Here is a 21,161-nt window from a genome sequence, read left to right as displayed (position 1 = left end):
TAAGACCATTTTCACACTTTCACACTAAATTAAGTATGTTAGACTGATGCCTGCAGACAAAATATTATATGATGTCTGTTATCATAAGATTCACTTATAATAAATAAGTCACATAATTATCAAAAATAGATGCCATTTTAAATGCACATTCTTAATTTACTTATGATGGCCTTGTATTCATAGATTCAATGTAATGTTTGCCATATTTACCCCCTGTTTTCTGTGAGCAGTTACAGATGTTAGGCTATGATGTCAGCTGGGCTGCCTTTAACATAGTTGAGGTGATGAGCTCCTCTAAATTCACATTTAAGGTAAGAACTTTACATTCTTGACATGTGTTCTATGTTAGGCAAGATTGAACTCAATTTTACAACCCCTAGCAAAAATTACAGAATCACCGCTCAGGATATTTATTCAGCTGTTTTATTTAGATAAAGACAAATTACAGATGTGCCATAAATTAGCTTGCCATAGAGCAAATAACGTTAAAACATTTCTTCAGGAAAGACATGTATCAAGTCAATGACATGGTCAGCAAACAGTCTGGATCTCAATCCTATTGAAAATTTGTGGTGGAAACTGAAGAAAATTGTGCATGACAAGGCACCATCCTGTAAAGCTGATCTGTCAACTGCAAGTTGAAACCTGATTGACGAAAAGTACTGTTCTACATTAGTGAACTCTATACCTTAGAGGCATAAACGCCTGAGGAGGTGCATCAAAGTACTAATTATGATTGTTTTAGGTTTGTGATTCCATCATTTTTTCCTTAGGATTAAGTGATTCCATATTTTTGCCTCTACATGATCTGAAAAGTAAATTGCAGAATTGATCACACTGACAACCCTGTAATATTTTTTTTCTTCCACAGAGGATTGGTTATTTGGCAGCCTCCCAGTGTTTTCATGAGGGTACTGATGTCATCATGTTGACGACCAATCAGATTCGTAAGGTAAATAGTTCTCATTTGTTTTGTGATGAAGACTTTTGCAGCTTTCTCAAGGCTTTTCATTTGACTTTAAGGACTGGCTAGCCATAAACGTGACAGTGTAGTTATTTTATTTGTACAATTAAAACTTTGTATCTCTAGAATATTTGTTATTTTCATTATGAGCTTTGTCAGTGGAAAATTATTTAAAAATACAATTAGACGATCCCTATATTGTATTGTCATCTCCAATGTTTTTTTCAATGTGACCTCTTGTAACACTAAAGGAGCAGAAAATGCTATGGGCTGTTTGACGAAATCTCATGATTTCTTTTCTTTTTCTCTTTTTGTCTCCTCTCTGACCCAGGATCTCAGTAGTCCTAATCAGTATGACACTGGTGTTGCCCTGACTGGCTTGTCCTGTTTTGTGACCCCAGATCTTGCTCGTGACTTGGCTAATGACATCATGACACTAGTGAGCACTTACTCATATATATATTCATAATCTTACTTTGTATGTGTGTGATGTTTTGAGTAGTACTCCAGACTATGGGCATATCTCTCTCATATTCTTTGCTTTTTGTAGATGCTTTTCTACATTATAGATTAATGTAGACAAATGCCATGCTGAATATTTGTTTAATTTTAGATTCTCTAATATATGGGGGCAGCCGTGGCCTACTGTTTAGCGCTTCGGACTTGTAACCGGTTTGAACTCCGACCAGTAGGAACAGCTGAAGTGCCCTTGAGCCAATCTGATTTTGCTATCTGGGATAGGCCATTAATGTGTGGTGGCCAGTTTTGATTTCATGGCGCACCGCCACAGATTAGTCAACGTATGGAAAACACTGTACTTGTATAATATAGCCATCTTTTCAGCTTTGGATATTGCATTCTGCTAACCAAGCAGCATGCTATGTCACCTAGAAGGCCTTTCCATCAGTCTTCCCACACTTCCAGCAGTGTGTGTGTGTGTGTGTGTGTGTGTTTGTTTGTTTGTCTGTCCTGATTCTTATCTGTTGTTGATATTGTTACTATTATGAGCAGTTTTTGAGTGAATATTTTTTTTTTTGTTGCAATTTTTCCCAACAAGATGTCCCACACTAAGCCTTACATCCGGAAGAAAGCTGTGCTAATCATGTACAAGGTGTTCTTGAAGTACCCAGAGTCTTTGCGTCCAGCATTCCCCAGGCTCAAAGAAAAACTGGAGGACCCTGACCCTGGTAAATGAAGAAATATATGTTTCTGAGGCTGTGTGTTAAGACGGCAAACTTAGCTTTAGAGTAGCAAAAATCAACCTTGCAGTGCAACTTGCAATAGGTAGTTAGCTCTGATTAGCACCTGAATCTCCTTATATGGGCAAAGATGGCAGCTTTGGGTCCTTTTTGTAGGCCAACTTCAGAGGTCTGTTAGCAACACCATGAGGTAATTTACCCGCTGTCTTTTAAAACCCTATGCAAGTGTTATTATATCAGGTGAAGCCAGTGAGACAACCACAATGGTGTGATGTTGCCCAATGAACAAACCACAATCATGAAATTTTAGTTGATGATTAAATGTCATACAAATGATTGGGATTAACAGTTTATTGAATTAATTTGTCTTGTTCCGTTCATTTTATGCCAATACTATAATACATGTTTAATCATAGTTTATAATACACATGGGTCATTCTAGCCTGGCTAACGTCAGACCTCATCTCATTGAGATGGGGTCTGGGAACTACACGTTTATTTTCTCGTATTTGAAACGTGGTTTACGAATGCCCAGAGCCGTTTATTGGGCGCTACAAATGTCTATCAAATGCGTCTGTACGTAGTTCATAACCGCTTCGGTGTGTCGTCATCGTCTTGCTGTCCCCCCTTCCGTTCTGTGATTGGATCCTTCGTTGAGGTGAAAACGAAGTCCATGGAATCCAGGCTGCCTAGCAGCGTGAATAAAATCGCGCGCAAGGCAGCATGGGAAAACCCAGGCTAGGGTCATTCTATAATTCGGGGTACATTTCAAGTGTAGAGAGAAACCAAAAAAACTGAATGAGTTTAAAGGTGCGATTTGTAGGATTGTTACCGAACGTTCTGCAGGCCAAAATCAAAACACTGGTGAACGTTCTCAAGACTACCAGACGCGAACCTCTTCTGGGTTGCCAGATGTAATTAAGACTTAACATTAGTTGACCTGCAGCTGCTTTAACGTTTCTCTAACCATGACCCAGCTACACATTACGGAAACAGTGAAAACAAAAAATACCTCTCTAACCAACGTAACATATTTAGCTGAAGTTAGCGATGCAGATGAAGTTTAGCCTAGGCTACCTGTTGTGGAGAAATATGGCCAGCTCTGCGTCAGACTTGATATTCTTCGTTTGACGAAGACGTCACCATCTCGGGAAGCTCCTCCGATGTCCACTTAATTTGTTTCTTGTTTTAATTTTGGAAATGTGCCTGCCTCTCGTAGGCGTTCATGACTAGGGCCTACAACTGACAGCTGTTGACAGTTGGCCTTTGCTAATTTGGCAACCCAAATAGGAGGACGCGCTAGCCCATTATTAATACACTATTCTAGAATTAATCGTTAAAAACATAAACGAAAATTCCAAGAGATTCCGCCCCGTAACTCATTTTTTTTCATGGGTTTTACGGGGTTTTACAGGTTAGAGTGATGTTGTCAAATAAGCCATTACTTCAATTCATCGTGTTTCCTTATTCTCTGACAACATATGGTGATCATTTTTGGAATGGTTACAGTTTATTTTCCATTATTTCCTACATACTGGACCTTTAACATGTTAACATGACAAGTATTTGCTGAGGCTATTGAACACAGAGTTGACAGCACATCATTGTCAACTCTGTTCTCATTAATCTATGCAGAATTAACACTGAATTAACACAGAATTAACAGAATTGACAGTAAGAGCTGACATTTTCCATCAGTTTGTGGTTTAGCTCTAGCCTGGCAGGCCATCCTATATCATTGAAATGTATAGTCTGGAATCGACCCATTCACCTAGCTTAATCCAAGGGGCGGGCAGAGAATTGTCTTTCAAACTGCCTAGGCATGCAATAGGCCAGCGCTACGACCATATCCGTATCCGGTCGGCAAAACGGCAAATACATCCTTCTTCGAAAGGAATGACTTAAGTGCATTGTGTTGCTCAACTTTCAAAGAAAAGCACAAGTCCAACTCCTCCAAAGTTAACGCCAACGCCGATTCAAACAAACCAGAATTTCATGGATTTTAATCATATTATTGTTTTTTAAAAATTGAGCGAGAGTTTTACTCCAGTAAGGCAATAACAGAGTTGACGAATAATTAATCTACTGTTGGTGTATCCTCAACATTTTGTTCAAATTAATGAGAGCAGAAGCTTAACATATCTCACTGCCTTTCCAAAGTTTCTTGTCAGAGGAATTGACATCTGTGTAGGCGTCATGCTTCATATTCAAAGTCTTTTGTGGAAAAAGTGTATTATAAGCAGTTTTATAACAGAGTTGACAAGAACTTTGAGACGGACAAAAATGATATTTTTTTAAAACTTAAATCTCACATAATACAGAAAATAGACATTGTATGTAACTGCTGTTATAACTGTTAGTAAATGAATCTCCAAAAATAGATTGTTAAACTTGACAACTTTATGTTTAGTCAATTTGAATGAATGAATCTGTAGTCGGAGACAGTCAATAATATGGGGTTAGAAGTCATGTAATTAATATTTTGTGGATAAATTGGGTCTAAAATAAATATTAAGCATTGTTATTGGTGAAAGGTTGTTTTATTAGCATAATTGTTCAAAATTGATTCCATAATGATTTATTTTTTTGATAATAACTAAATCTTTATCATGGAGACGCAAAATGTATCCCGAATTATAGAATGACCAGTGTTGGGAGTAATGTGTTAAAGGAACCATATGTAAGATTGTGGCCAAAACTGGTACTGCAATCACTTTCAAAATACTGTAGAGCGCTGTATCCCCTCCCCCTCCCCCCTGACTCGAGGTTGCCAACCCGGATGCCGAAACACTACTGACTTTGTGATTAGTAGATAGGTAGAGGGTGGTGCATCAGGCCAAAACACAACATGACATGATAAAACACAACGTCAGCATCAGTTGAGGGCTGCAACTTCACTTTTTAAATGACAATATCCTGGCCGGACTACTGTTGTCAGTGATATAAGTATTTGAAATGAACATGATTTCTTAATGTCTAGTGACACATCATTAATTGTAACATTTATGATTAATTGAAATATATTTCTTACATACGGTTCCTTTAAAGTAACGCGTTACTGTAATTCCACTACTTTTAGTGGTAATGAGCATGTAACTAAGTATTTTTGTAAATCAAGTAACGGAATTACAATTACTGAAATTTCAAAGAGTTTGTTACTTGCGTTCTCTGTTGATCTTGAATGAACGACTGCAGACAAGATGACATCACATTTGCTGCTTCTGATCTAACGTCTCCCGACCTTAGCTGTGTTTCCAGCGATTGTGTTTCATGTTTAGATTGCAGATGCATTCTTTACAGTTAATAGGAGCTTCCTCACATTCCTCTTTATTTCGGATTTATGCTAAAACACACAAGAGTGCATTAGGCTACAATTTAAATGGGCATCTTAAAAGCCTTTTCCCTTTCGTTTCCATCTCGTAAGCTCCACTACAGTAAAAGCGCATTGTTGTTTATTTTATCTCTGCTCTTTTTCGCTTATTGCGCAAAAGCATCGTTATATCAATTTCTCATTCTTACAACATAGCCACGCCACAACACCAATAGGCCTACATACAGTAGCCTATATATAGCCTTGGCACAAGCAAGCACAAGAAAATGCAGATTTCACTTACCAGATAAAGAAACCTCCAAATAGCCTACCGTACGTACTACAGTGACTTGAGATATTTGCACAGTATGTTTACATCGGAATTGACGTCCATGGTGGATTCATTTGTCTGCGACGGAACATGCAACTTCTCTCTGGAAAACCGTATTAGCTGAAGAGTAACCTTCTGCATAGTGCGCGACAACCCCAAACCCTCGGATGTGCATTAGAACTTATTTCGGTAGGTCAGCACTTGGCAAACTGGTGGTGCTTAAAATATGATAAGAAAAACAGACACATATCAATCGCGGCAACATTCCAGGATGTAGACAACAATGTGTGCAGCTTTTTTTTTTTAAAAGGTCTGCGACACCTAAACAGACACTAATTTTGGTGCTTTTGCGTCAAGTGATTTGTTACCTGGACTATAAATTGGTATGTACTGCTTTATGTTTTGGACGGTATCTGCCAGCTCTATATGAAGTGCAAAGTGCTTTGGCTTTTAGGTCTGGTATGATTACTGGATGATTACATTTGTGAGTTCAATCAAAGCGCTCAGTGCCTCTCTTGTTGCCAGGGGTCCAGTCAGCAGCAGTGAATGTCATCTGTGAGCTGGCCAGAAGAAATCCTAAGAATTACTTGTCTCTGGCTCCCCTCTTTTTCAAGCTGATGACCTCTTCCACCAATAACTGGGTACTGATTAAAATCATTAAACTGGTAAGTCCTGACTGAAGTGCATGTGATTTTTTTATTCTGTGTTCATTCAGGCATTTTCATTCATGCTTCTCACCTGAAAGCACCTGACCTCGGTGCAATAATTTGACTTTGGCTGTCACACCCTTTTAGTCAGCATAATAAAAATGGGTTACACTTTACTTGACAGTATCGACATAAGAGTGACATGACACTGTCATGAACGTGTCATAAACAAGTCATAAATGTTTATGACATAACACTTCTGTTATTAAGTAACATTCGGTTTTTGTCATAACAAGTTAGGGTTAGGATTAGGGTTAGGGTTAAGTTAGTTAAGTCATGTGTTCATGACAGTCACTCACTTGCAAACTGATTATCATTGACAAAAAGGTATCATTAACCAAACAACGTTATTAAAAGAGACACACTCAATATACACCCAGCTTCACGGCTTGGAGATAACCATTATAACTAGCCTGCTATCATTATTGTTAACTCAGGGGTGGGCAAACTACAGCCTGTGGGCCGGATCCGGTCCGCCACACTAGGGCTGGGACAACGCGTCGACGTAATCGATGACGTCGACGCAAAAAATACGTCGACGCAAAATATGAGCGTCGATTCGTCAAGCATAACGTGTGCTGCTAAATATTTTTAATTTTACACCTTAAGTGTTTTCCATACGTTGACTAATCTGTGGCTGGGCACCACGAAATCAAAACCGGCCACCACACATTGATGTTCTATGTTGTAGGCCTGCTATTTAAATTAAAGATAAGATAAAATAATTTAATTGAGCTGCACTTTTTACTCACACAGCCTTTCCTCGCCCCGCCCGTTCTCTCTCGAAACGAGCCTGCTGCTCCTCCTCTGCATGTGCTTTTAACAAAATATTCACGATTGTTGAAGGATTGTTGTTGCCACATAGAAGCACTGCATAGAACACAGTGGGCTAAATTGCTATTAAATCCGCTTAGCATCGTGACCATGCTGCGCAAATTTGTTCAAAACCACTGCATTAAAGTTAAAGTAAACTCTGCTAAGGTCTTATCACAACATAGTACATTGAGGAGACTAAACGAAGTTAAGTTACAGTATGCAATCAAGCAGTAGCCCTATCTCAAAGCTAACATTAGAATACTGTTTGGATGTCAAGTTTAGCATGCTTACTTGCAGCTGCTTGTATTACTCATGCAGGGCTCATTTTATTGACTCTGTTTGCAAAATCCCGATGGAAATGGAAAAGTGTTTTCCAAGACTCAAAAGTGCTTGTCCAAAGGAGAAGTACGAACTGTTATTTGAACAAACTACGTTATGAATTGCATCCACACATCAGCAGCCTTTTAACTGTGTTAATGTTAATTGCAAGGATTCCCACACGAACGTCTTAAAATGACAGGCACTCAATTAGACATACACTAGCCTACTGAACTTTATTGAATGCTACCTCTGACTAAGAATGCATTACTTTGCACTTGTACTTGCACTTCAGTCTTTTATTTTGGAATCTTAAGAGCAATAAACATATATTGCAATGTTAAAGAATTCATGTTTTTTCTTTCAGATATGTAAATAAACATGTATAAGTTGCTATTAGTGAATTAATGGGGAGATAATCGATAATCGAATCGAATCGAAATCGAATCGGACTGAAAAAATGAATCGTTAGATTAATCGATGCATCGAAAAAATAATCGCTAGATTAATCGTTTAAAAAATAATCGTTTATCCCAGCCCTACGCCACACACATTTAATTAGGTTATCATAGGCTGCTCGCTCTTTTTTTCTTGCGATAGGCGACGTTGTGGTTAGCTTTACTGCAAACTGCTTTTCACTCTTCTTAGAGAAAGTTTTGCAATGTCAATGTGAAAACAGAATGCTACATAGAAGATACTCATTGCAGCAGATATAACTTGAACGTTCTGCTACTCCATTTAATTGGGAACGCGTTTGAGCGCGCACAAGAGGGAGAGAGAGAGCGGCAGGTTACAGCTGGCTTGTTATTGTTGATTATTGATATCTCATTTAAATCATCATTATTGTCATTTAAATGATAGAAAACATAGTTTTTCAAAACCAAATGTGGCCCTTGAGCCAAAAACTTTGCCCATCCCTGTGTTAACTACCAGTCATTATGGGTTAACGTTAGCTATGTTCCAACAGAAGCAAACTACAATCGTGACAGTAAACCTGTGACCTTAATATTGCCTTAAAGCCTTGGGAATTGGACAAGATTCCATCTGTAATTCAATGACTTTATTGAACAGCGCAAGACTACTATTCTCCCATAATGTTAAGTTAGTTGTGTTTTAGAACTAGTAGATGGGATTTCACAGGAAGTGTGCACTCTACCAGTTGAAGTTGTTACGGGGGGTGCTGTGGCGCAACAGGCTACAGCGCCCATACCATGTACGGGTCCAAGTGCCCACGGGGACCCAGGTTCGAGTCCGGCCTGCGGTCATGTCCCAATCCCACCCCATCTCTCTCTCCCATTCCTTCCTGTCTATCTTCACTGTCCTATCCGAAAAAAGCCCAAAAAAATATACTTCAAAGAAAAAAAAAAAAAAAAAAAAAAAGTTGTTACAATAACCCCATTTGCTATGCCTGGTTTAATTTTAGAATGAACATATATTTCACAGAGTAGCATTGATTTCCTCAGGTAATCTACAACATTTAGGGTGTTCTGCATATTCTGATTCTGCAATGTTTGACAGACATATCAACAGTAACTAAGAGAGGCAGGATTTGTGAACTGAAATATCTGCCCTCCACAATTAGCATTTTCTTAAAAACTGGGCTCTAGTTGTTCTTTAAAGATGTGCTGAACATAATTTGTAGTTTTATAGCGTAAATAAGCAGACATACATTGACAAGATAATTATGAGAGGATATTTGTCTTTCAGTTCGGTGCCCTCACACCACTGGAACCACGGCTGGGGAAGAAGCTGATAGAGCCGCTCACCAACCTTATTCACAGGTACCTCAATTGACAGTGACATCCTATAGCCCATTTAACTATGAAAACGCCTGATGGATATGTAACACTACCTCTTTTTCTGTTGTTTTTATGTTGTCACAGCACTTCTGCCATGTCCCTTTTATACGAATGTGTGAACACCGTTATTGCAGGTCAGTGCAGAATTTTTGGGTGTAAAAATGGTTATGGCTATTCTATTCAAGGGGCATAACTACAGCCTATAAAACATATAGTTAGCTCACCAAACTGTAACCTTCTGTGTCATCACACAACAACCCTTTACCAGTTGAAATGGTAACTACTTTATTTATACCATTTCTGAACTGTGAAAGTCAGCAAATATGTTTGTGGTTGTAAAGTTATTGCAATCATCATAACTATTCCACCTGTGTCTGCATGGTTACAATTCTTAATTGCAAAATAGTTTAGGATACAGCACAAATATTTCTATCCATAAATAAAAATAATCAAGTCTAACCTCTGAATTTCTTTTCAAAGTGCACCAGATGATGCATTTAAATTAGGGCTGTCAAACGATTATTTTTTTTAAAATCAAGATTAATCACAGAATTTCTATAGTTAATTGTGATTAATCACATATTTTATCACAAATGATGTTTTTTAATAATTCTTTATTATTTTATTATATCATTATTTTGCATTTCTAAACATTCCAGAGATCCATCAATGTAAAGCCATTTTTAGCAGTGTATCTTGATTGGGAATCAAATGAAAGCAAACAAAGTTACTTCATGAACTTAACTTTAAGACATATTTGATTATTTCAAATATGATAACACCTAGAGTAGCCTGTCATCTGTCATCAAGATGGCTCCAAAATTTGGAGGTATAATTTTTACAGACCTTATGTTGAGATGTTTGGGCACGATTCTGATGGGGTCAAATGGGAGGCACTGGTTGAATTGACATGGAATAACCCAATAGCAGTTCAACTCATTGTCAGTTTTCACCAGTACTAAGTTGACAAATCATTGAAATACATATGTGCCATTTTTGAGGAAAATTTAGTGAAAGTGTAAAATTCTAGGATTGTGTGTACACATAGTCCCATTATAAGTTGTATGTAAAGACTACGGGTGTCACGATTTAGATTTTAAGTCGAAATCAATCAAAATTACATCTCGTTCTCGAACTTCGAACTCAAAGATAGAATCGACGATGTAGCCAAACCCCCAATGTCACGTTCAGTATACATGCCAAGATGCAAAAACACACACACGTGTTGAAATGCGGCGTCAACACTTTAGGCTGCTCGCCATCAATCGACCAAAATCGAAGCCCCTCTTGCTACTCTGAAATCACTGTTGTTGAAGTAATTTGTCGTTCATTCACATCAATTAACACTAACTTACTCAACTTAGCAAGTGAAAAGATGATAACCTAGTTACAGTCCAAAATTACTTTAAGGCATAAAATGCACATTTCAGAATGTGCTGAAATAATCAAATTATCATTCTGTGTTGTTTCATTTCACTATGTTCACGTCTATATTTAATGTCTGCAGGGTCCTTGCAGGTTTCAGTAGGTCAAATTTAAGACCTTTTTAAGACATTTTAAGACCATAAAGATTGAAATTTAAGACCTACACGACGCATAGCCAAAAAATATTAAAATCAAAGAAAATCGGAAAAAATCATCAAGTCATTGAAAAAGCATTCATTTAATTTACAGATAAAGCAATCACACTAGTAACCTTCCACACCCAACGTCTACAACCCAACTACTTTTGACATTGCTCACTTGTAGTATACTCAAGGAAAAACATCTGTGTCACGTGCCAAATGCCCTAAACCTTAAGCCCCAAAATGAAAATAGGCTAAATCAAACTTCCCCTTAAATAGAATAGATTTCATCAAGGAAGTCAAAAATGAGACTGGAGTTGAAACTGGGTGTGAAAGTGTTTTGGGTGGACATGCGTCTCTCTGCACTTGTATGTGTGTGTGTGTGTGTGGGTGTGTGTGCGCGTGTGTGTGTTTGCATGAGAATATGTGCGGGTGGGGTATGTTTACTGTAAGTTTACAGTATTTTGGGGGAGCTGAAACCACCCTAAGTTAATCAAAAGCCCCCCTAAAAAATATATTAATAATATGGTTCAAATTCACATCCATTATTCTCTGTTGAATTGCTCACGGAGTACTTTTCTCACATAAATCACACAGATGTCGAAACCGGAGCTTTCAACTGATATTAGCGGCTAGGTTCTGGGTTCTAGCTTATGTTTCTCTGATCTGGCTTGTGACTCCAGCGCCTTCACACCCAGAGTCCCTTATTGAATAGTTTTTTTGCAAAGTTTGCAGCGAGCCTCATACCTGGAGCTGGGTAGGCTACCGCTTGTAACCGACAGTGGAAATCGCTGTGATCTAGCCATGTCTCGTTGAAAGTACACTTTCCCATTTTCCAAACTCTGAGTAGACGCAGACGTAATTTGCAGGCAGGTATTGCATTTATCACGGGATTTGTAGATTTATCATTGCGTACGTACCAACACCAATATCCCCCAGAAAGAACACACCGAACCAACGTTCTGAGGGCAGCATTCTGCTGGTTTTGTTACAATTGACCTGTCGCTAAGCCCCGCCCCCCACTGTTACCGTGTGAAAACTCGGACAAACAAACCAGACTTGATTAGAAATACATTGTGGACAATGGCAGCTGACAGTATATGAAAGCAGGCTTTGAGGACGTTTTGGTCGAAAAAGGATTTACTTTCCTCCAGAATCTCTCAAAAGGGACTTAATTATGCTATGGAGGGGTGGAATACATACAAGGTGACAAGCAGTTGTGGCGAGTAGCCGTGCAAATCACTGTGCAAAAACCACTGACGTTAAAGGAATTATCCGGAGTAAAATGCACTTTAGATCGATTTACGGATGATTGGGGGTACATATGTTGAGTTGACATCAAAATCATGTCATTCGGATGTGTTTTGAGAAAGTTCGATTGTACCGTTTTCAGTCACACAACTCGTAGCCTGGAAATGAGCAGGGCATTTCAATTTCTCCGCTACAAAACGCTATTTTTATACCTCTTCTACAGTTCCAAATAACATAACACTTACGTGGTAGTGAGTAGAGTGTCCATAAAGCCAAACCGAAGTATCCCGAGGTCTTTATGTGGTCGAATAGAGAGTCCACATTCATGTTTTTTTTTTTTTTTAAACGGCGACGAAATTGTGAATTTCCAGAGCGTGTTACAATACACCCAGCAATAAGACTCCTACAGCAAAGATGGCAACATTTCCGGAAAGGTACTGGCTTGATGAAATTCATTCTGGACTCTCTATTCGACCACATAAAGACCTCGGGATACTTCGGTTTGGCTTTAGGGCCCCTCTACTCACTACCACGTAAGTGTTATGTTGTTTGGAACTGTAGAAGAGGTATAAAAATAGCGTTTTGTAGCGGCGACATTGAAATGCCCTGCTCACTTCCAGGCTACCAGTTGTGTGACTGAAAACGGTACAATCGAACTTTCTCAAAACACATCCGAATGACATGATTTTGATGTCAACTCAACGTATGTACCCCCAATCATCCGTAAATCGATCTAAAGTGCATTTTACTCCGGATAATTCCTTTAATGCTAGCTAGCTAGCTAGTGGAAGACTGATAGGGTCATTCCACGTCAATTCAACCAGGGCCCACGCCCTTAGGTCTCAAAAAATTCTGAAAATACCAGGTGTACCTATGTTACCCAGGAGACACACTGTAAAATTACTCTTATGTAAGGTCAATACTTTCCAAGATACAGCCAGTTTTACAGGGGGAGGTGGGTGTCGATTTTGTTCGGGCTCTTTTTTTTGTAAAAGTTCACAAGCCCACAGCGCAAGAACTAAACCATGTAGGAGGCTCAAATTTTGCATGCTGGTACATAAATAGAAATAGTATGTAGCAAAATCGTCACGTTTGGTCTGGATAATCCTGCATGGTCATAGCTGTCCCTCAAAGTTGATACAAATTTTATTGGAGTTTTTGGCTGGGCTCTGTTTAAGCCTTCAGAAGACATATTTGTACTCGTGTTTACCACGCTCAGAGGTTAGTCTACTTCCACCCTTTCACACGGCACATGAACGGTTAGAACGAGAATTCTCGTCGCTACTTCAAAATTCCACTAGTGCTCCAAGCGGATTTGTACATGCAGCCTTACAACACTGTTTACAGCTCTTTGAGTCACGGTAAAATGTCATTGTCACCAATGGTGTGGGTGCTTGTGTTTCTTTAGGAATCCGCCGTCTTGGTTTGTATAGAAATTAATATTAAGTGACACACACGCAAGAGGACGGAAACACGGGACCGGTGGTAATAGGGGCCGTTCCGATAGTTGCTAGATAGACTTGCATGCATATTACAAGGGCACCAGGTCATGTCATGTAGGGAACATGGACTGCACATAAACAGAAACATAGTCTACATTGCAGAGCGACTTCAACTTTGTTAATTTATTGTGAATAAATGTGACACTACAGTGCACAGCCCATAGACAGTAAAAGAAATAGACGAACAGATCCATCGAAAACCTCTGAAATGATTATCGTTAGTGCTGTTTTTCATTAGGTTTACTTGCATCTATGCAATGCTTTACCTCAACATACAATGGTATTGTAGGCTACATAGCTTTGTTCATGAGTTTCCGTGCTGGCTGGACTGAGCTTCTTATCCAGACAATACGGTTATCTCCCTACAGTGCGTTAGCTTCCCTACAACCGGACATGCTTAACATTCTTCTTACAGGAACCTAACGTTACGTACGAGATAGTCGAGTGTTTTGCCTTGTATTGTTCATGTAGATAATACAATGTCGGCACAGGATGTATGCTAAATGAAGTTATGGTATTTCAAAAAAATCCTAAAATGAATGGGCTTCTATGGGGGTTAGCAGAGAAATGGTCCCTCCAGCCTCCATTGATTTTCTACTTCCGGGAATTCGCCTGCCCCCTTGGCACAGCCCCATGCTTTTCTGACAAGGCGATGCTAGCACGTTAGCAGCGGTTAACTAACTATGCTAACCTTAGTTGTCTACGAGTCTCCTCTAAGTGACAATAATATTATACACAATGCTGGCAGTGCTGAGAACAATAAACAACCTTGTTTATCTTACTTACATTGAGCAAACTGTTTGGCTAAATCCATAGATGTGGTGGAGCACTGTTTCATTGTGGTTTGCTAAGGAGTAACCCTTTGCTTAAAATAGGGGAGAGCTGGGAGGAGAGAATTTAATCTAATTTAACATAATTCCAAAAAAGCATTATCAAGACTGAAAGCCATTATTCTGTGTATCGGTGTTGCGTTAATCCCACACATGTCGGTTGGCTGTCCTTTTTCAATTTACATCACTATACAATTCCATAAAACCATAGCATTTCTATGGAGCCGTAAGGTGAAGCTGTCGGACTTTGTCTACATGTGCGAAGCTACTGGACTGCCATTGGCTCATCCGCGTTCGATGGGCGGGGCTTGCGATAGGTCAATTGTAGTAGCAAAGACGCTAGAGCTCCGCCTTGCTGGCTATGACTCAATACTTTTTTGCTACTTTGTAATAACTTTCTGCGGCCAGTGTTTCTCGAAATGAACGATGGTAAAATACTGTTTAGACCTGACTAAATGAAATTTAAGTCCTCGGATGAAAATCTAGCCGTTTTTAAGACGTTTTAAGGCCTTAAATTAAAGTTCAGAATTTTAGACTTTTTAAGACTCTGCGGGAACCCTTTGTCTTCTGTTTACAACCTCGCGGTAGGAACGGTTTCAAAATAAAATCCCCCCAAAACAGAATAGGAAAAGGCCAAAAAAGTAAACAACATAAGGAATGCATTAATAGTAATATTTAAAAACGATCGAAAATTTAATCGAATCCTGTCTTTAAAATCAGAAATTAAATCGAATCAATGATTTGGAGAATCGTGACACCCTAGTAAAGACTAATACTATTTGGCCCTTAGTTACATGTGTCAGGGTATTGTTGCCTGTTAAACTCAAATGGGTCATAATCTGAGTGGCGAATGTTCGTGGCGAATATGTTTTCTCTACACAAAATCGTTCAAATTTAACTGTTCAAACATTCCATTGTAACGGTAACACTTTGTCCAGCTCACTTCCAGCTCTACTGTATGTTCGAACTACCTCCTCAGACTGTTTGCAAGTTCGCCGAGAGCTCAAAACAAACAGAAACCTGTTCTGTTAGGAAATGTTCACCTACGTTTGTGAATTTGAATGCACCTCTGATCTGTTCTTTAATGTAATTATGCGATTTCACAACTAATATTTCCTGTTTTTGCAGTTTTGATATCCCTGTCATCGGGAATGCCCAACCACAGTGCTAGTATTCAGGTATGCTCCAGCCTTCCTGTGTCTTTTTACTGTCACACGTTAATCCTTTCCACTCCAGTTTATTGCAGTTATGTCCAGATATTTTAGTGTTATGCTTTAATTTTTCTGATATAATATTGTCAATGTTTTTGAACCGAAGTGTAGTGAGCACTGTGCATTAGTGACCATGACCAATATCCCAGATTGCTTATTAGGCCTACTCTGCATGTGATAAAATAGTATTGATACATCTGTGTTATAATAAAACATTGAGTCTGGTGTGGAAAGGTTTACGGTGAATTGTAATTGATTTCCTTCCCTTGTCTCTATCTCTGTCTCTGTTATATTCTTTCCTCTCCCCCTCCTCTCCCCTCCCCTCCAACCTGCTCTCTCAGCTCTGTGTGCAGAAGCTGCGAATCCTCATTGAAGACTCGGACCAGAACTGTGAGCCCTCTGTCAATGCCTGCAGTGTGTCATTCTCTCATTGTCTGTGTGTTTGCAGTAGTGGATAGTCACCAAGTCAAGTAGATGAGTGTTGCCTCAATGTTATGTGATCACTCTTCCTACTCCATTTACTAAATCTGGGCTTCAGCGTTTTACATTTACATTTACATTTATTCATTTAGCAGAGACTTTTAATCCAAAATGACTTACATACACTACCGGTCAAAAGTTTGGGGTCACTTAGACATTTCCATTCCACTCCATTATAGACAGAATACCAGCTGAGATCAGTTGCATTGTTTTTTTAATCAGGGCAGCTAGCCTGGGTGTTCCCATGCTGCCTTGCGCGCGATTTGATTCACGCTGCTAAGGCAGCCTGGAAACTACCGCCCTAATTTTTGCCTCAGATAGGGAACCAATCACAGAACAGGGGGGAAAGCAAGACGATGATGAGCTATGCACAGATGCATTTGATAGACATCCGTGGCACCCAATAAACGGATCTGGGCATTTTTTTCAAATACGAGAAAATGAACGTTTGGTTCCCAGACCACATCTCATTGAGAAGTGGTGGCGCTAGCCAGGCTACAGGGCAGCAGGTTTCAGATTACATTATGTGCCTACATAATTGCAAGAGGGTTCTCCAATGTTTTCTCAGTTAGCCTTTTAAAATGATATCAGATTGTTAAACAGAATGTGCCTTTGGAACAGTGGATGAATGGTTGCTGATAATGGGCATCTGTATACTTATGTATTGCATTTAGGATCAGCTATATATTTCTACAACAGTCATTTATAACGTTAATGATGAAAAAAAGGACATTTCTAAGTGACTCCAAAACTTTTGAACGGCAGTGTACTTTCATCAGTAACTTCAGTCAACCCAATTATCATTTGCCATTACGCTGTAACTGTTGTTTGCTGTCACTGTCAAGATGGTGGCATACACATATCGCAGGATTGGTCCATATTTGGCAAACTCAGCTGGAAGTTGGCTAGTTGACAACCATAAATGAATCCTGCGATATAGGTTACCTTAAATATAACAAATGTAATGTTTGTTGGTATTCTAAATAAGGTCAAATTGTTACAAACGGAATGTCCTTTAGGCCAAGGTCTATAGCAAATAGCATGTGGCTAGCTAAATCTTATTTGGTGCAATAGCAAATAAAAGAAACAAGTAGGCCTAACCTATAGCCTAAGCTACGTGGGCATGAAATCAGCCAAACTATTGCCCACTGAGAACCAAATCATTGGCTATAACCAATATTGACTGAAATGAAATGAGACGGCTGCAGGTGAAAGAGACTAGGCCTACTGAATAACAGGCTGTCGGACCAATGGGCATTTTTTTTAACTATTGAGATGTCAGAATGAAGGGATGTCGGAACAATGGGCAGTTCCCTATGTGATTGGTCTGTTGGACTGTTTTCTAACTGGTAGGCCTAGGCTAGCAAAACAGTTATGTTGTCTACGCCTCTGTAGCAAATCCTATGTCATTGTTGTAGTGTTCTGTTTTGAGTTTAAAATCTAGTGTTTTTTTCTCTGGCACAGTGCCACTGTTAGCTTTTAACATGATACCCTTGTGAGCCCAATATCCATGCCAGGTGGATATATGACCGAGAACAGAGCCTTATGTATCATGCATGTAATGCCTCATGCATCACTGGCCAAACTGGCTAGTAAGTTTTTATTAACCTGCATTTGGCGGGTTGGCGGGTGTTAATTTAGAACCCTGAACGCAGAATGCCACTTCTGGCATAATTTTCTTCTGAACCGTACCGTGGCCGCAGCTGGTGGAATAGCCTACATTGCTACCCCTCTAGTCATTTGTGGTGACTTTGTCACAGCCATATCTCTACGGAGACAGATCTGGTGGAAAGGTGATGGGATTTTTCTTTATTTTGACTATAATATTGTACAAGAAAACTGAAGGTCAAAACTATGAAATAATATGCATAGGATTATCTGGTAAATAAGAAAAAAAAAAGCCAGCTGTTGCTTTGATGAGAGCTTTTCACCTTCTTGGCATTCTCTTAACCACTTGTGTTAGACACCTGGAATGGCTTTCCAACAGTCTTTTAGGAATTCACATTTTGAGTACTTGTAGGAGTTCACATTTTGAGTACTTGTCGGTTGCTATGCTTTCACTCATGATGATCTAAATGCATTATAGGTGACACTGACACTGGTTATGATGATGCCAATAGTGTGCAAAGCCATCATTAGGCTACATTGAGGATTCTCTTGTTTCCTTGTGTTAAAAACCCTAAATATGTTTCCTACTTTCTTCAAAGTAGCCTAGGACAATTAAGCAGCAATGTATATTCAGATAGTACAGCGGTTCCCAAACTTTTCCCCCCGCGTACCACCGCCTACATTCCGACTCGGCTCGCGTACCCCCACCATCCGACACATAAACACATAAAAATGTAACGCATTCTAGAAACCCCCCCCCCCCCCCCCCCGCCACGCGTTGACAATATTTGTCCGTTTCCCGGTTTTAGGTGTGTGCATTTGGTCAGTTAAAAAGTTACATCCACATACAATATTTTATAATAGGCCTACAACAACGCCTGACAAGGATGTATTCGTTTGGACAACATATAGCCTAGAAAGGCTAAACTTAGGCTACCTTTAGTTTGTTAAATGTAAAGCCTAGCTTAATGTTACCTTTCTTGCCCATCTGAAATAACTCCTAGCTTTGCTCCTTCCCTCCTTTCTGTTTTTGTTGTTTTCAAAAACCTGTTATATCCGCGAAACTTTCCCCCCACGGACCACGGACCATCCAACGCATTCAAAAGTAACGCATTCTATTAGCTATTCCAGGCGTCATGTTTAATAAGCTGCCCTTTTTTTGATGAACACATACAGAGTTTATAAATTATATCCTTTAATTTCATGTTTCCATATCATTATGACCTGATTCGAAATTGTGTATTTATTCATGAATTAATCACAAAAGATTTAAAATGTTTACACCTGTCCGCCATCAGGGGCGCCTGCAGGAATTAATGCTATGGTACGCACAACCAACCCCCCCCCCCCCCCCCCCCCTGCAAAAAAAGAAAAATCACTCGTGAACAATATTTGTCCGTTTTAGGTCCGTGCATTGGTCAGCAAAAAAGTAGCCTACATAGCATAACAACATCCACATGCAATAATGCAACGACAATGTCTACAATGACCTATTCATTTGGACAACTTGATACAGCCCTATACAGGCTAAAGTTACCTTTAGTTTTGTTCTAGCGTAACGTGACGTCTGGCTTTAGTGCAGTCTAACGTTCTGACAAGCACACCAATTGCCTACCTTGTTCTTGCCTATCTGGAATAACTCCTAGCTTTGCTGCATCCATCCTTTCTGTTTTCGTTGTTTAAACTTGTGATATCCATGATGAGTATTGAGTTAGTGAATTAGCTCAACATTGTGTGCTGATAACCATATATAGATAGCCGAGTAAAAGAAAACAACAAGTAGCCTATTGTGTGTCTGCGTGCATATTCTCTCTCCTGCTCAAACAAAATGCGTGCACGTTAATTTTGATAACGTGTTCACTAACTTGACGTAATAGAAAATGGTAAATAGCCTAATGGCATGCAGCTAAAGGGATACAGTGCATAGTTGGGAAGGTATGGTAGGCCAATTTGGTGTGAATACACACACACACAAGGGAAATTTTCTGTTGTTGAGTAGCTTGATGGTACGCACAGTGCGTACGGACGTACACCTGCAGGCGCGCCTGTCCGCCATAGCCCTTTTCATCTCGCGTACCCCCTAGAAGCAGCTCGCGTACCACCGGGGGTACGCGTACCACAGTTTGGGAATCCCTGAGATAGTATATATTAATTGTAGACATTACATAATACACATACGTCAAGGTTACAGTTTTTAGCCAAAGGAATTCCAAATTAAATCTAGATTTTTAGGGTAACAAATGTAGGTTTTGTACATATCCATCCTTGACATGACTCCTTTTTGATGTAGTCTAAGCAAAATCAGATTTTTAAAAAAAAGCCATTTGGGGTATCATTTTGAGACATCTGCTATTGTTGCTATACTCAATTCCCGTACACTTTGTCTGAGGTCCACACCGAAACATGGAAACAGTTTTGGCCTGTTTCAGGCCTTTTGTGCGCACAGCGCTTTTTTGAAAATGGGTTCCGGAGTAGGGGTTGCCGTGTGGACAGGCAAAACTCAACTTCTTGAAAATGCTGATGTCACAGTCCTGGCGAACCCCACTGCTTATATGGCAGGACATCCCAAACAGGCAGTGTCAAAGCATTTGAACATGGATAGCCATCACAAACCTTGATCTTTCAAATTTACTTTATTAGTTTTGCAGTTGAATTGCAAACTTTTAACAGGCATTAAGTGATTAACTGAGACATTATGATCTTCCGGAGTACCCCCAACACCACCAATTGTTAACAAGTTTTTTTTTAAATTGTTTTATTAATATTTATTTTTATCAATTTTGTCAAGAATAGTGAATAGGATCATAAACATTATGATACAAATCTCATCAATAGTCAACATATGATAGGCCTACAAATGTGCTGAATATAATGATTTTAAATAGATCTGCACCTAATCTCACACACAATCGTCTTGTTGAATGCAGTGATCTTATCTGATAGGTGCTTGTCTTTGCCTTGTAACTGGAGATTTAACTCATTGAGCTTTCCAAATATATCGCTAAAATAGGCCAGCTTCGTCAAGAAATGTTCATTAGTGAACGTGCTTGCAGATTCAAACATGCACTCTTCCTCCAAGAAGAGGCGACTCGGAGCTCAAACACGCGACAGCACTTTACCTCGGGAAAGCCTTGCCTCGCTGTGAAACAGTACAGCCTTTTGGTCAGCTCCCATCTCCTCTCAAAGTGCGGAGAATAGACACGCTTTTAAGGGCCCGGTCTTGATGAAATTCACCACTCTCACAACCTCGTTCAAAATCTCATTCAGGTC

At 39.4% G+C, this 21,161-nt stretch overlaps 1 protein-coding gene across 3 annotated transcripts in view; it reads left to right on the top strand.

Moving 5' to 3' along the window:
• Positions 1-21,161, top strand: part of ap3d1 (adaptor related protein complex 3 subunit delta 1) — a 74,392-nt gene that overhangs the window by 26,272 nt on the left and 26,959 nt on the right. For 2 of the 3 annotated variants that reach the window (XM_076277769.1, XM_076277768.1), the window contains exons 3-11: positions 231-311; positions 872-952; positions 1,296-1,403; positions 2,022-2,151; positions 6,330-6,469; positions 9,353-9,426; positions 9,529-9,578; positions 15,721-15,770; positions 16,145-16,217. In XM_076277769.1, coding sequence (XP_076133884.1) covers positions 231-311; positions 872-952; positions 1,296-1,403; positions 2,022-2,151; positions 6,330-6,469; positions 9,353-9,426; positions 9,529-9,578; positions 15,721-15,770; positions 16,145-16,217 — 787 coding nt within the window. The remainder of the gene's footprint in view (positions 1-230; positions 312-871; positions 953-1,295; positions 1,404-2,021; positions 2,152-6,329; positions 6,470-9,352; positions 9,427-9,528; positions 9,579-15,720; positions 15,771-16,144; positions 16,218-21,161) is intronic. The other variant, XM_076277770.1, reaches the window with a different exon arrangement.

The sequence above is a fragment of the Alosa pseudoharengus genome, unplaced genomic scaffold, assembly GCF_046254945.1.
Source record: "Alosa pseudoharengus isolate Yale_2024_CS ecotype anadromous, Long Island Sound unplaced genomic scaffold, YU_APseudo_1.1 YU_APseudo_1.1_scf_11, whole genome shotgun sequence".
NCBI lineage: Eukaryota > Metazoa > Chordata > Actinopteri > Clupeiformes > Clupeidae > Alosa > Alosa pseudoharengus.
Note: the sequence above shows the minus strand (reverse complement) of the source record. Positions and strands in the feature narration are given on the sequence as shown.